The 14,626-nt window shown below is 44.3% G+C and overlaps 1 protein-coding gene across 5 annotated transcripts in view; it reads right to left on the reverse strand.

Annotated features, from left to right (window-relative positions):
* Positions 1-1,050: 1,050 nt before the first annotated feature.
* The window catches only part of tet3 (tet methylcytosine dioxygenase 3), a 47,660-nt gene continuing 34,084 nt past the window's right edge, over positions 1,051-14,626 (reverse strand). For all 5 annotated transcript variants that reach the window (XM_083783289.1, XM_083783286.1, XM_083783287.1 and 2 more), the window contains 8 exons: positions 13,583-13,673; positions 10,579-10,672; positions 7,884-8,092; positions 6,561-6,711; positions 6,060-6,149; positions 5,362-5,499; positions 4,516-4,894; positions 1,051-4,238 (listed from right to left, as the gene is read on the reverse strand). In XM_083783289.1, the coding sequence (XP_083639415.1) occupies positions 2,410-4,238; positions 4,516-4,894; positions 5,362-5,499; positions 6,060-6,149; positions 6,561-6,711; positions 7,884-8,092; positions 10,579-10,672; positions 13,583-13,673 (2,981 nt within the window). In that variant the 3' untranslated portion in view covers positions 1,051-2,409. The remainder of the gene's footprint in view (positions 4,239-4,515; positions 4,895-5,361; positions 5,500-6,059; positions 6,150-6,560; positions 6,712-7,883; positions 8,093-10,578; positions 10,673-13,582; positions 13,674-14,626) is intronic.

Below are 14,626 nucleotides of genomic sequence, written 5' to 3' on the forward strand. Positions count from 1 at the left end.
ATAGCTCTGCTTGAAGACGACAGCACCATGCAGAAGGGGCTCATCCCATTTTACTGCAACTGAAAGATTCGGAAGGGAAGCACCAGAGTGTGAGTTTGTGTTACGAGGAGCACCAAGAGGCTTACTGTACCCATCTCATTTCCCTATTGATGTATCTCAGGCATGGACTGGATTTCCCAAAGTCAATTTCTATATGAAGTTAAACGGCAATGGAACCAACTTGATTCTACAAAAGCACCTTGACACTAAGTTGTCTTGGCTCCATTTGCTTACAGTTGAACAAGGGTGAACTAGGGTGTCAACCTAAGACTAGCAGGCAATTTCCGTTTATTCAATTGACTTACAATGGAAAAAAGATGAAGTTGGTTTTTAAGTGTTTTGGGGAAAGCACCTCATACGTCAAACTTTAGGCTATATTTCAACTTCATAATATTTACTTGAAGAAAGATAGATAAAATTTGTCTTTGGGACACCCAGCCTTGGTCAGTAAACAGGGGGTTACCCTCTGGCTGTCAAGAAGCTCAAGGGGTGAGCATGTGTGTGTGTGTGTGTGTGTGTGTGTGTGTGTGTGTGTGTGTGTGTGTGTGTGTGTGTGTGTGTGTGTGTGTGTGTGTGTGTGTGTGTGTGTGTGTGTGTGTGTGTGCGTGTGTGCGTGCGTGCTCTGAAAACTTGAGTGACTGAGTAGGCTTTAGAATGGAAAATACTCACAATCACTCATGCTGGAATATTTTAGGAAGATGAGGACATCTAGTGCCAGTTTTTGTTCTCTGCATGCTAAGCACAGACCTGGACCTAACAGCATTAACCCATTCTGACCTGAGATCAGATTCAAAAAATGTCTATTACATCCTGACAGTTTCATTATTAACCCATTCTGACCTGAGATCAGATTCTAAAAGTGTCTTCGATTTTTCAAAAATAGCAGACCTACAAGCTCGTATCGCGCCACTCGGTGGCGCGATATGAGCTTGTAGATCTGCTATTTTTCAATAGCTAAAGCATAACATGATGCCGACACCAAAATGGGTGCCCGTTCAGAATGGGTTAAAAAGAAAACTTGACATCTGTTTCATTCTCATTGGAGCATCAGATGGGTGGGACTTACTTACAAGTACTAGAAAGTTTGAAAAATCACAGGAAGGTATTTGAAAGATCATCCTTTACAATATCGTCCTGATGAAAATCCATCTAGTACGCAGTGAAATCCACTGTTGATTTATCCATTTGTAACTCTGATAATGTACATATGTAACCAAATGGACCAGATTGTACGGTGTACTACAAAGAGGATTTGTAGTACACCGTACACGCAACATTATTTTCTTATACTGCTGAGCCAAGTCTGGGAAAGAGCACCTTTTATACAGCATTAAGTGCAAAGAGGAGTAGAATGGAGATACATTCTAGAAGAAGGACTGAGGTCGGTGGAAGTGAAGCACCAGAGGAGGGGAGGCGGAGGGGCTTAGAAGAAAATGAGGAGACAGAGCACATTCTCTCTCTCTCCAAAAGGCCCAGAGAGGCTAAACATGATCCAAGATAAATATCTGTATAGTATCCATAAAATCGACAATTTCTATTGTATTACAATCTCCTTCGCTGTGTTTGTGATTGAATGATTTTTGAGTTTCCAAGTGCAGGAGGAGAGACTGGCTCTGCCACCTCTGAGCAGAGCAGGAAGATTGATCAAGGCCAAAGCAAATAAAAAAAGAATAGGGTACACGCTTTCCAAACATGGAACAAAGCAATTGTCTGAGTATGACTGACTCCTGATTTTTAAAACCATGAAATCATAATAATAATAATAACAACAACAATAATAATAATAAAACAAAACCAAAAGCAATCACATCATTAATAACATTAATGAAACTGACAATATAAAAAAACAAAACAAAAGTCTTCATAATAATAATAATAATAATAACAACAATACCTGTTATAACAACATTGACAGTAACAATAGCAATCATAATAATATTGATAATAGCAATAATAATTAGGGTCATTAAAATTCTATGAAGGAGAAGAAGAAGAAGAAGAAGAAGAAGAAGAAAGAGCAATGAAGTTCCTCTCATCAGGAAGAGAGAGGACGAGCACCACAAGCAGTGAGTCTGTCGGCTAGACGGCCAAACCACTGCCTGACATGAGGTAAAAAAATAAAACAAAATGACACCTCTTCCCTCCCAGTGGACAATGGAGGGATAGGGGGTAGGGTGATGGTGGTGGTGGTGGTGAGGGGGTTGAGGTTGGAGCATACAGGTACACCAGAGTAAGGAGGGAGAGAGCTTGAGATGCATTAATCCCTCCTTTATCCCTGCCTGGCGCCCCCCCTCCACCACACTGCAACAGTTTGTGAGGACGTGGTGGAAGTCTGAGAGCGTACCTCTCAATTTGTCTCTTTCTCTGTCCTCAGACGTAGCGGCTGTAGGGCCCGGTGACGCGAGTGAAGGCATAGGGAGACACAGTGACCGTGGACGTGGTGTGGAGCGTGGGTGCCAGCCGCGTCACCGGTCCCTTAGCCAGGGTGGGCCCCCCAGGGCTCAATCCTGCCGCTGCCGCACCCCACTTGTGCTTCTTTCCTAGGGCCTTGATTTCTTCCTGGGAGAGGCCCAGGAGAGCGCCCTCCTGCTGCCTCTGGAGCGCCCTCTCTGCTAGAATTTTCATCTTGTTCTCCCAAAGAGCCAGGCCATGAATGGGCTGGTTGAGGTTCTTGTGCTGGTAAAAGACCAGTGATATGCGAGTGGGGTGGGAGCGGTCCGGGTTCTTGATTGGGGTGGTGGCATGCAGTTCCCGCCGGGCACACTCGATTAGGATGGAGCCATGGGCTGGTGCCACCGCCACACCACCAATGTTGGGGTCAAGGAAGTTGTGCTCACTATCGGACCACACGTCTTCATCCTCAAAGTGACCTTTCGTGCTCTCCACATCACTCTCTGCATGGCTCAGATCAGGCCAGCATGCCTGGACTGGAGTATCTGGGAACAGACGGCACTCGGGGGCTGGAGATGGAGTGCTACCTGCCACTGAACCCCCACAAGACTTCCAAGCCTTCTCCTGGAGCCCCTGAGGAGTAGAGCTCCGACTCTCCCCAGCCTTGGACAACATCTTGTCAGGGTAAGCTCCGGCAGGGCTGCTGTGCTTCACAATTCCAGGGCTGTATGCTGTCCCAGGCCCCATGGCCCAGGCATTGGGCTGAGGGCTGGGAGCAGGGCTATACCAGTGATGGCTGGGGGTGCCAGGTTGTGGTGTGCCTGGATGGGAGAGGTCAGACTGGGGCATAACTAGGTGAGGGGTGGCAGGATGAGGAGTGCCTGGATGTAGGCTGCTCGGATATGGAGTACCTGGGTGTGGGGAAGGAGACGGAGAGGGAGGCACCTTTAGGGATGGTGACTGACATGGGGAAGGGGAGGCCATGGGGGTGTTTGACCTAGGGTAGGAACTCCACTGCTGGGGATAAGGAGAGGACTGTTGAGGAAGTTGCTGATGAGATTGCTGCTTATCTGGAGTGAACGGCGAAGCTGTACGGCCTGCTTTAGAGTTCACATGCCCGTCCCAGCTATTGAGCACCATGCTGCCATTAGGCTTGTGCCCAGGCCAGCCGTCAGGCAGTGGGGTGGTGCTAGGTGTGCTGGCACCACTCTGATTGACCAATACACCATCATAAACAGGCACATCCATAGGTTCCTGTTTAATAACCGGGGTGCCACGGTGAGAGTGCTCGGAGGAGATAGAGGAGGGCCGTGACTGGTATTCCAGTTGCTGAGGGTAAGTGCTATGTTGGATAGCCAGCTCCGGGGTCTGCTGCTCAGGGAGAGTGGAGTAGGACTGAGCTAGCCTGGCCTGGAGGCTCTCCACATCTGGCTTCGTGTCCACCTCAACCAATTTAGTGCCTGTTTTGGACCAGCCCCTTCGACCCTCATAAGTCCTAAGTCGAGTTGGGAAAAGTGCATTGGGGGGGTAGTTGTAGTAGCCATAGGGCAGTGCTGGGAAACCGGGGTGGTAGCCATTGACGGCAGGGCCTGCGGCAGGGGGCTGGCCATTGGGAGGAAGGCCTACCCTTGCATAATAGGCAGGATGGGGATAGTTGTTGCTGTAGGGGTCTGCTATCTGGGGCGAGTAGCAGTCCAAGGCTCCATTGAAGGGCTCCGTTTTAATGAACTGCTCCGTTTTAATGAAGGGCTCCGTTTTAATGAAGGGCTCCAGTTTAATGGTGACGTTTTCCTCCTGCTTCACAATTGCTGTGCATTGAAAACAGAGGACAAGGGTATAAATTAGAAAACTGTGATTTCAAGTCTGTCTGAAACGCCACAACTGGCTCAAGCATTAAATAAAACCTTTTAGAGCAGCAGTTCATAAGACAAAGCTCACCCTGGATCATTCCAGTTGCTCAGCCAAGAGTACAAGGGCACATACGACATACCTATAGTTGCAACAACATGGGTTCTGTTTCATGACCTGCGCTGATGCATGGCATCTCCACTCCCTCAAGTCTCCCTCAATAAAACACCTGCTCACCTTTATCGCCTTGTGGATGTGGTGACCCTGTGACTCTGATCTCCGTCTTCACTACCACCGCTTTCTCCGGTGTGCCCCCAACGACCTGCTGCTTCTGCTTGGCCTTCTTCTTCTCCGCAGCAAACTTCTTCTCCGCCGCAGCCTTCTTGGCCTCTAGGCGGCGCTGTCGGCAGGACTTGACCGGCTCGGGTAGCTTGCGCACCTGGCGGCGGAAGGCCTCCAGCACCTGAATGGCCCCCGACTTCATCTTGAGACGCTGGCCCTCTTCACTGCCAAACTCGTCGGTCAGGGAGACCTTGTACAGGGGCAGCACATGGAGTTGCTCGTCCTCCGGGATCACACCCACCTTACGGTTATCCTCCTTGGTCAGGGTACACACCTGTGAGAGATGAGAAAGCAAGAAGGGTTAGTGAGGTATGGAGGCATATATATATACACACACACACACACACACACACACACACACACACACACACACACACACACACACACACACACACACACACACACACACACACACACACACACACAGATTTGAACACTGTTCTCAATTGATTTAAATTTGATAAAAAAAGTTAATCTTACATCATCATGGGGTAACATGTCGATTTGCTCGTCCACATATGACGTACACTCTCATTCATTGTCAATGGCAATTTAATGTTTGTGTAAAACGAAAATCTACACAAATATCTGAATATCGGAGGGGCTAGTGCCCCTCAAAAGTACTGATGTTGGCAAAGTACGCTTTGCATGAATGTACATGAAGTAAGGTAGAGGGTAAAACAAGGGGAAGAGCAAAAAAAGAGATGAAAGATAGAGAGGCACTGAGGCAGATAACTTTACCACAGTGCTGCCGTTGTGGAGGTTGTGCTGATCCTTGTGAGCATGGGCACAGAAGTCCATGCAGGCTGTGACCCCAGAGAACGGCCTGCCCTCCTTCAGTCCCAGTCTGCAGTCTGGAGCCGTGGCCTCAGTCAGACACTGAGGTAGGAGTGGGACCCACATGTAAATTAATGAATTAGTCCTAAAGCAGGTTCCCACTCAAAAAGATGATGGGGGAAACGTTGTTTCAGTTTATGGTCATCCTAAGTGCGTACAACCCGTTTCTAAATTGCACATAATGCAGGAGGCAGCAGGATATTGCGGTGTTGAAAACAAGCGCTTCCAAACTCTGACAGAAAAAAATAATCACCTGTATTGGCTGTCGACTCTTCTTAACCCATGAACCTTTGTTGATGTGCATAATAGTTATGTCCGCCTTACTGCAATCTTATAACTATGGTCGCAGAATATACTCTTTGTGGCCATGAGGCCAGTAGGGTGTACATTACTTTCAGATAAACACTAAATAAATACACATGCTAAAAATGTTAGTGTATTACCGACAATTTAAGCTAACACTCTAAAAAGTTATCCTTAAAACAACATGAATTGCAATATAACATATATACGAATGTGTTGATATTATGGTAAAAGACAGGACTATTGTCAGGAGGGGAGGCAGCACTCCACAGAGGTCCTCAGAGTGTGCATACACTAACCTGGTTGCTGTAGGCCTGTGGGGCCAGTTGCTTGTATAGGGGAGCCACCTCAGTTGCCAGGGCTTGAAAGTTCTCCCCAAGGTTGTCCTCCTGGTGACCATAGAATTATAATAATAAACAATTACTGGTAATTTAGTTTACACAATATCCCCCCGCTCCCACAGTGGTGTTATTATTCATAATACATTTTCAAAGGTTCCTCAATGTTAGACAATCCAAAACAAAGTGATGGTACTCGTAGTTGCCTCATAATAATAATAAGGGTAGTAATAATAATAATAATTATTATTATTATTCATTAATAATAATAATAATAATAATAATAACAATAATAATAATATAATTAATAATAAGTACCACACATATAATACTGTATAAATGATGAAAATAAATTACATTACTTATACTCGATGGCCTATATCAGACTTCTACTGTCTGTCTCAATAATAGGGAAAAGGAGAATATAAAACTAATAACCCAGACACCATGGTGGAGTAATACCTCTTCAGGATGTTCTCCTTGCAGTCTGAACTTGCGTGGGATTTTGCTGCGGGCATATTTGCAGCCGTTGAAGTACATGCTCCAGGAGCAGCCAAAGGAGAACGAAGCGCCACATGTCTCAGGGCTCTTGCCTTGGCACGCACACGTACGACTGCAGGGGGCAACAGTGAGACGTTAACTTCATGTCGAAGTACAATTAACCCATTCTGACCTGAGATCAGATTCATATACGAGGTTTCCGCCGGACACACACTGGTCTGATGAACCCATTCTGACCTGAGATCAGATTCTAGAAATGTCAGTCGCTCTTCGATTTTTCAAAAAATAGCAGACCTACAAGCTCGTATCGCGCCACTCGGTGGCGCGATATGAGCTTGTAGATCTGCTATTTTTCAATAGCTAAAGCATGACATGATGCCGACACCAAAATGGGTGCCCGTTCAGAATGGGTTAACTTCAATGCCATCTGTCATTTACTTCCTGCCCCTGTGAGGTGTAGGTAGCTGACATTGCAATGCAGTGCAATGCACATATTCAGTTTTTATCTCCAGTATATTCTATTTGTATCATACATTATTGCAAGTATTTCTATTAAAGGTATATTCAGTGATTTCACTCAAAAAACCGTAGGTTTCGTTTTTGGCTGGGACCTAAGCCTTTCGTCCAATCAGGATAGAGAGCCAAAAACGAAACCTAAGGTTTTTTGACCCCCAGGGGTTAACCGGGGACAGGGAGGAACTCCTTATATGGTCAGCACACTCTATAGTAGAGAGGATTATCACAACAAAACAAAAAAATAAGTGATATTTGAATTAAGTGAAATCACTGAATATACCTTTAAATGAACGGGGAAGCATTTTTTACTGTTTACATTACCGTTATATTACTTTCATTTCTGTCATTTTCTTTCCAAATTCAATTCATTTGAAATACACAGAGTATAATTGTGAAGAAATATTACATTTCTAGACTCTACCACTGTAGCCCTAATTGATAGGATGACGTACACGCATAAGCACAATGATGAGTGACAGGTGTTCAAGCGTGAAAAAACAATACATGAGCAATGCATGTTAGTTGAAACAGGAAATCAGTGTCTTCTCGCTCAAGGACACTTGCAACAACTAGGTCTGGGCTTGCCTAGTTATTGAACCCCAAAGCTTTCCTCCGAACCTGACTAACCAAAGTGATTCCCTTGTTGCTCCTTCGGTACAAGCAACAAGCTCAACGGCACACATATAATAATAGACTTAATCCTTTCCATTGTCATTTCTTCCTAAACCAAGGCCAAAGCTTTACTTGAAATTACACTCAGCGACTTACTCGTCATTGAGCCCACAGCGCCGGCTGGTGGGGTTGCCGAGTTTGGTGATGGCTTCGCTGATCTCGCGGTACAGCTTGTCTCCCATGTCCCTCGGCACGCCCTCCCAGGCCATGATGAGGATAATGATGACAGCATTGGCACAGCGGTGGCCTGCGCGGTGACGCACCAAACACATAATCTTCTCTGCCTCGTTGGCCCGACGGATGACCTGAGGAGAGATGGTGAGGTGAATGTTTGCACATAACGCACCATTTAAAACAAGACAGGGCCTGATGACAGCGTGGCTTCGAAATGGATCTGGGACTTCATATGGCCAGGTTATTACATAATGGAAGTCATCTTATGATGTCGGTACATCTCCATATTTGGACAAAGTTTCCGCCCGTGTTGAGTTTTGACCTTCACTATCAATTAAACGTTTTTAAAAGTCAATGAAAAAGACATATCATTATATGATTGATTATATGCATTAATTATATATGTAAAAACACCCAAGAGTTACTTCCTTGGCCTATACCAGCTCAGTGGCTTTGTGGTTAGTGTCCAGCTTCTTAAGTACAATTTTGAGGTACAGTATTTGTACTTTACTTGAGTATTTTCAATTTCCAATACTATTACTTCTACTCCACTACATCTAGGATCCAAATATTGTGCTTTTACACCACTACATTTATTTTAACTTTGTAGATTCGGATTATATTATTAAAAAAACACTAACCACTTCAGCCCTATATACATTTCGGCCATTTGAAAATAGCCGATCTACAAGCTCACTCTGTTATTTTTTAAATTACTATTATACATATGACCTTCCAGCAGTGGGCAGGCCTGCTAGGTTTAGGGTTAGGGCCTGTTGTACCTTCCAGCAGTGGGCAGGCCTGCTGTCTCTGTCTGTGTGGTAGTTGTTTTGAATTCGTAAGGAGTGTGTGTGTGTGTGTGTGTGTGTGTGTGTGTGTGTGTGTGTGTGTGTGTGTGTGCGTGCGTGCGTGCGTGCGTGCGTGCGTGTGTGCGTGCGTGCGTGCGTGTATAAGGTGTGGTTGGGGGGCTGTAGTTGTTACAGAGACTGACCCCCTACTGTTTTACTGTCAAGGCCCAGGGTGGTGAAAGGTAAAGATGTTAGACTCTCTTATAAAACCCATCTCCCTCTATCGTTGAAAGGTCTTGGTTAAAGATATTAGACTCTGTTATAAAACCCATCTCCCTCTATCGTTGAAAGGTCTTGGTTAAAGATATTAGACTCTGTTATAAAACCCATCTCCCTCTATGGTTGAAAGGTCTTGCCAACAAAGAAATTGAGAAATGGGACAAACACAAAACTCTGCACGCGGAACAAATCCATCCCCTGCACCCAATGGAAAACAACAATGCATTCAGAGCAGAATTTGGATGATACCCACTCATTATCAAAGTTTAATTTAACATTTAAATGTTATAACCACTTAAAAGAAAACCTACAGGGATGCCCCGTGGTCAGCTGGTGCACAAACACAAGTATAACTACCAGACAGAAAGCCCACTGGAATAAACCAGATTATATGAAAAGAAAAAGAAAAATACCTGACATGCTGGAAAGAGTCAACCCAAAACAAAAGTAAAATGGAATGCTATTTGGCCCTAAATAGAGAATACACAGTGGCAGAATACCTGCAAACTGTGACTGATTCTAAACTAAGGGACGAATTGACTAGGTACCGACTCAGTGAACACAGCCTTGCAATAGAGAAATGCCGCCACAGACAGACCTAGCTCCTTGGGTAGACAGACTATGCATCCTCTGCACACAAAATATAGTGGAAACACTTTCTACACTACACTTTCTAACCATCTACCAACTATACCAAGACATCAGAGACACATACTTCCCACAGATTACAAACACCCAAAGAGTTTGACAACATGAACAATGACAAACAACTCCCATACTGTATACCTGCTAGGAAAAATAGTAAATACAACAATATGCAAACAAAGCAGCAAGATTTGTGAACTGACTAGAGAAAGTAATCCAATGGATTACTTGGACCACTATGGGTTTCACTGCACACTCTGCACCGAGTGGACCTCATACATAGACCTACTGTACATATGAATGGAGCTGCTACACTTTGAAAAACTTTTTTTGTATACTATTTAGTTTTGGAAAGATGCTGCTATTTGTCCCAAGAATATTTACATCAAAAAAGCTACCCTCACCAATATGTATAGAAAACTATTTCAAACAATGCCTAGAAATATGTAATGTAACATGCAAGGTTTGAAACGCAATGTCGATTTTATTTTTATATGTTTGTTTGTACTGTATGTTTTATGTTTCTGTATGTCTTTCTTTCTTTTGCCATTGTTCAAAAAATTATAAAAATGTAAGTGATGAAAAAAACTATTTCAAGGTGCAATGTTGACCCCACCAACTGTAAATACTTCCCCGCTTTGTTTCTTGGATTTTATTATATTTCCGCTTTGGCAATGTAAGCGTATGTTTTGGGACTGAACTGATAGGAACACAGCACACATTCATGCACATACATGCAAGTACACACAAATATTTAGTCACACAACTGTGTTCAGTCAGGATCATACGTTATTTTCCATTTGTAAATAGCTATCCCCAAGGAGCCCACCAATGCCGAAACTATGCAGATGATGCTGTGTTGTTTCATTTTGTAATGTCATGTCATGTCCCTTTAGGTTACTCACCCACTTAGCAATAGGACATCCTCGAGAGCTTTTCCCCTCCTTGCCGGTGAACACCACTTTCTCAATTCGGATTGCATCGCCCTTCTCTCCATATCTACACAGGGGGGAGAAGGTATGCTTGTCACATGAAATATCTCAGCTCAGAAAACAGATGATTACATACTTTTATGTGGTTATATACAGTACAATTGTAATGTATACTGTTGAAGCATGAGCAGACAATTTTGGACAAGATTCTATCAATCTAAATTATTTGGTAGTTGACACAAATTTACGTCTTAAGTCATGACGAGGTGGCTAGTAATTACTAGCCACTTCAACATGACTTAAGACGTACATGTTAACTGGTGTCTCGTTCACAAAATGGTATCTTCAGCCTGTTAGCAAGCTAATATGTTATTGCAAACGGTAGCCACGGTACTGTAAGCTTCATATTTGAAAATGTGACTTACAAAATGTGACTTCAAAGTGCATATTTGTTAATGGTGGATATATAATAAATTGCAATAATGGCCTATACTGATATTGTGTCTCCAAACACTCCTAAGGATTCGGATGCCACTTGACTTGTATTCGTTAACTCCAGAACGGGCCAACCTCTATGGCCAACCAATCCCAGTGGCTGGTTAATAAGAGGATGGGTTCTCATGGCTCTGTTGAGATTCACAGAAACACGGGAATACATGCAACCGAAACCCAGCATGCAGGGCTTTGTTTCATTTAGTGTTGCTTGTGAAACACTTTTTTACAGGGTTACAGTCTATGTATTATCTGAAAGATACAAAAAAGCTTAATATAGTTAGTATTTAATTGAATTAATACACATTGCCATTGTGTGTGTGTGTGTGTGTGTGTGTGTGCGCGCGCGTGCGTGCGTGTGCGTGCTTGCACGTGCATGTGTGCGTGTGTGAGTCTATAAGATGTTCTCTTCCATTACTAACCTTTCTTATTCCTCTCCACTACCTGTCATTAATTAATACACATTGCCATTGTGTGTGTGTGTGTGTGTGTGTGTGTGTGTGTGTGTGTGTGTGTGTGTGTGCGCGTGCGTGCGTGCTTGCACGTGCATGTGTGCGTGTGTGAGTCTATAGGATGTTCTCTTCCATTACTAACCTTTCTTATGCCTCTCCACTACCTGTCATTAAAAGAAAGCATCATGCCTGAGTGGTTCTGGCATCACCATGAACACATGGGATCCAGGCTGAAAGGGACTCAACCCTGAGGTGGATAAGAAAGTGGCAGAAGAGTGGGCTCTCTCTCCACAGGGGTGGCCTGCTGGGGTTAGGGGTCGGTCAAAGGTCATCTGAAGGACTATGGAGAGCTTTAGGTCTTACGTCACCCTTCAGACAAACAAAAAGAAGAGCCCTGGCCTGGGCTGACAACCCCCCCGACCTCCCCCCCAGCCTCCACCTCCTACTCAACCCACCCCTCTCTCTGGGGAGAGATGTGTCCTCAACCGACCCCTCTCTCTCTTGGGAGAGATGAGTCATTCATTGGAAATAGTAGTGAAATGATAGCACACCAAACATGAAGCGCCACATCCGGCATACTTATTGTTATCGTGGGTATTGCATCATTCCACCTTGTGTTGAATGTATTCACTGAAGCTAATTAATGTGATGTACGCTGAGTTGTCCAGTTAAGCTTCAAAATGTGGAGCAGGTGCACTTCCTCTGATTCATTGTCTGCTGTACTCAGCTACAGTCAATAATACTTACTATACACAACCATCAGATAACAAACTAGTAATAGTTTATTCACTCTATGTATACACATAGAGTGAATCACTTGGTATAATAATTTGATAATTCACAGCTTGATCTCAGGTTCATGTTTTAAAGAGCAAAATTACTTTTTACATTTATTGTGATGTTTTTGCACAGTACTGTATATTTGCATGTTCAGATGAATTGAATATAAAGGTCCCTAATGGAAACAAGCCATTGTGCTTTCTTACATGTAGGTTATACCCAAATCCTCTTAGCAGACATTGTATTGAACTGTACTTTCATGTGCTGTTTTTGCACTGATAATAAATCAATTCAATCAATCAATCAATCAAAACCCTGTGGTTGTCAATATGCAAAGGGAATGGTAGCCTTTCTTTCTTTCTTTCTTTCTTTCCCTCTCCATTTCCCCTCCTCCTCTCCCCTTCTCACCCTCCCGCCCTCTCCTCTAACTCATGCCCTCATTTCACATCTTTCCCTAACCTTCCTCTTCTCTGGGCTCGGCGTGCCTGGTTTGTGATCTGCTGATGATGCTGATATTTCCTCAGTTTCCTCCTATTGGATTCTGGGTCACAGATCCCCTGGGGACACAGGCAGAAGAGTGTGTGTGTGTGTGTGTGTGTGTGTGTGTGTGTGTGTGTGTGTGTGTGTGTGTGTGTGTGTGTGTGTGTGGGGGCGGGGGGGGTAGGGGGGGGGGGGGGGGTGCTGTGGGAGAATGAGTAGGGGGGAAAAGGCAGCAGCGGTAGAGAAGGTGCTAGTATGATGCCACCTCACAACTGTGCCTGTGAGTAGGCCCATTGGATGGAGGCAGCTGCTACAACCAGCCCCCTACCTTCACACTAAGGATGCACTAGCACTTGTTCTCTGGATACAGTTGGACCATATAGCACGCCATGCTTGAACTTCTGAATTGCGGCATTTGCTGTTTTGCAATTCAATTTTGCCATATGACTTTACATGCGTTTCTTGCTGTCTTTGGGCACCATGTCTATGTCGCCAAAGAAAACTGCTCCCTGCGAGTAAAACCAATGGTGTCTCTCGCCAAAAATCTACAAGCATCGCAACACGCTGTGAGCTTGTAGATTGTATATGTTCACAGAGTGACACCGTCGGATTCATAAATGATCATACCTTTATTCTACTGCATAAAGTGTAACCAAGGAGAATTAGGGAGAGAGAACAGGACAGAGAGAGGAAGTGTAAGGAACAGGGAGAGAAGGAGAAAGTGGGAGAATGAGGGCAGGGGGGATTGAAAGGGGAGAGGAAAGGAGGATTACCTAGTCTCCATCAGGTCTCGTATGGAGGCTACAGTGGGTCCAGATCCCAGGTGATTGTAGTACGGTCCTTCATCTTTCTCCTGGATTTGTTCTGTTAACGATACAAAATGAAGCATAGCGTTAGTTCAAGCAGGGCACGGGAGTCGCAACAGCTCAGCTGTAATCAACTGTCAGTCTGCTGATTTCAATCAGACATGTTTTCCTCATTCCCTCAACAAGGTGGTCCATTTAAATGCAGCTCTCTTCTACACCAGGGGTTCTCAACCCGTGGGTCGCGACCCCCTTGGGGGTCGCCAACTGATTTTGGGGGGTCCCCAAATATTTTTTTTTGTTGCTTTTGTCAGTTTGTATTGGTGGTGGGGAGGGGGGCTCCCCAGCCACAAACCAAACAAGCCCTCCACCTTATAGTTCAGAGTAGAGGTCTTCACAGGTCCGATTTGACCGCCCCGTACCCAAATAGACCCGTACAAAATGTACCCAGAACTGAATGGACCTGGCTGTTAGCCTGTTATTAGAATTCTGAGTTCTGAACCTCATCCCGGAGCTACAGTGGTGTGAGGTCACAGTCAGTGCTACATACGACCACAAGACTTACAACTGTCTCTAGTTAGTACATTTGTACAGTTCAGTCTGTCTGTAGTGTGATTGTTGTGTGTTGAAGACAGTTCTCTGTGAGTGGTAAGTGTGGTAACCTGGAGGAGAGACTGCAGCTATCTTGTGGATGTCGAGCTGTGGTTATCAGAACTAGTATACTGTACATACAGTACGTAATTGACAACGTACAAAAATAAAACTAATTCATAATGGGTTGTTTTTTTTGCAAACACGGGTATGCAGACACACAGACAGAGCTATATCCTTCTTACATCTTTTTATTTATTTATTGTTATTGATGATATTGAATTTTGTTGTTATTCTTCATGTCATATCTATGAATTGAGTGCATAGGGCCTAATTGGTGCTATCCCTTTTGGCATAACTGTTTGACTGTACTCTGTTGCTATTTTTACATTTATGTCTAATAAACTATTCAATCAATCAAAC

The sequence above is a fragment of the Protomyctophum parallelum genome (assembly GCF_964188405.1).
Source record: "Protomyctophum parallelum genome assembly, chromosome: 15".
Taxonomy (NCBI): Eukaryota; Metazoa; Chordata; class Actinopteri; order Myctophiformes; family Myctophidae; genus Protomyctophum; species Protomyctophum parallelum.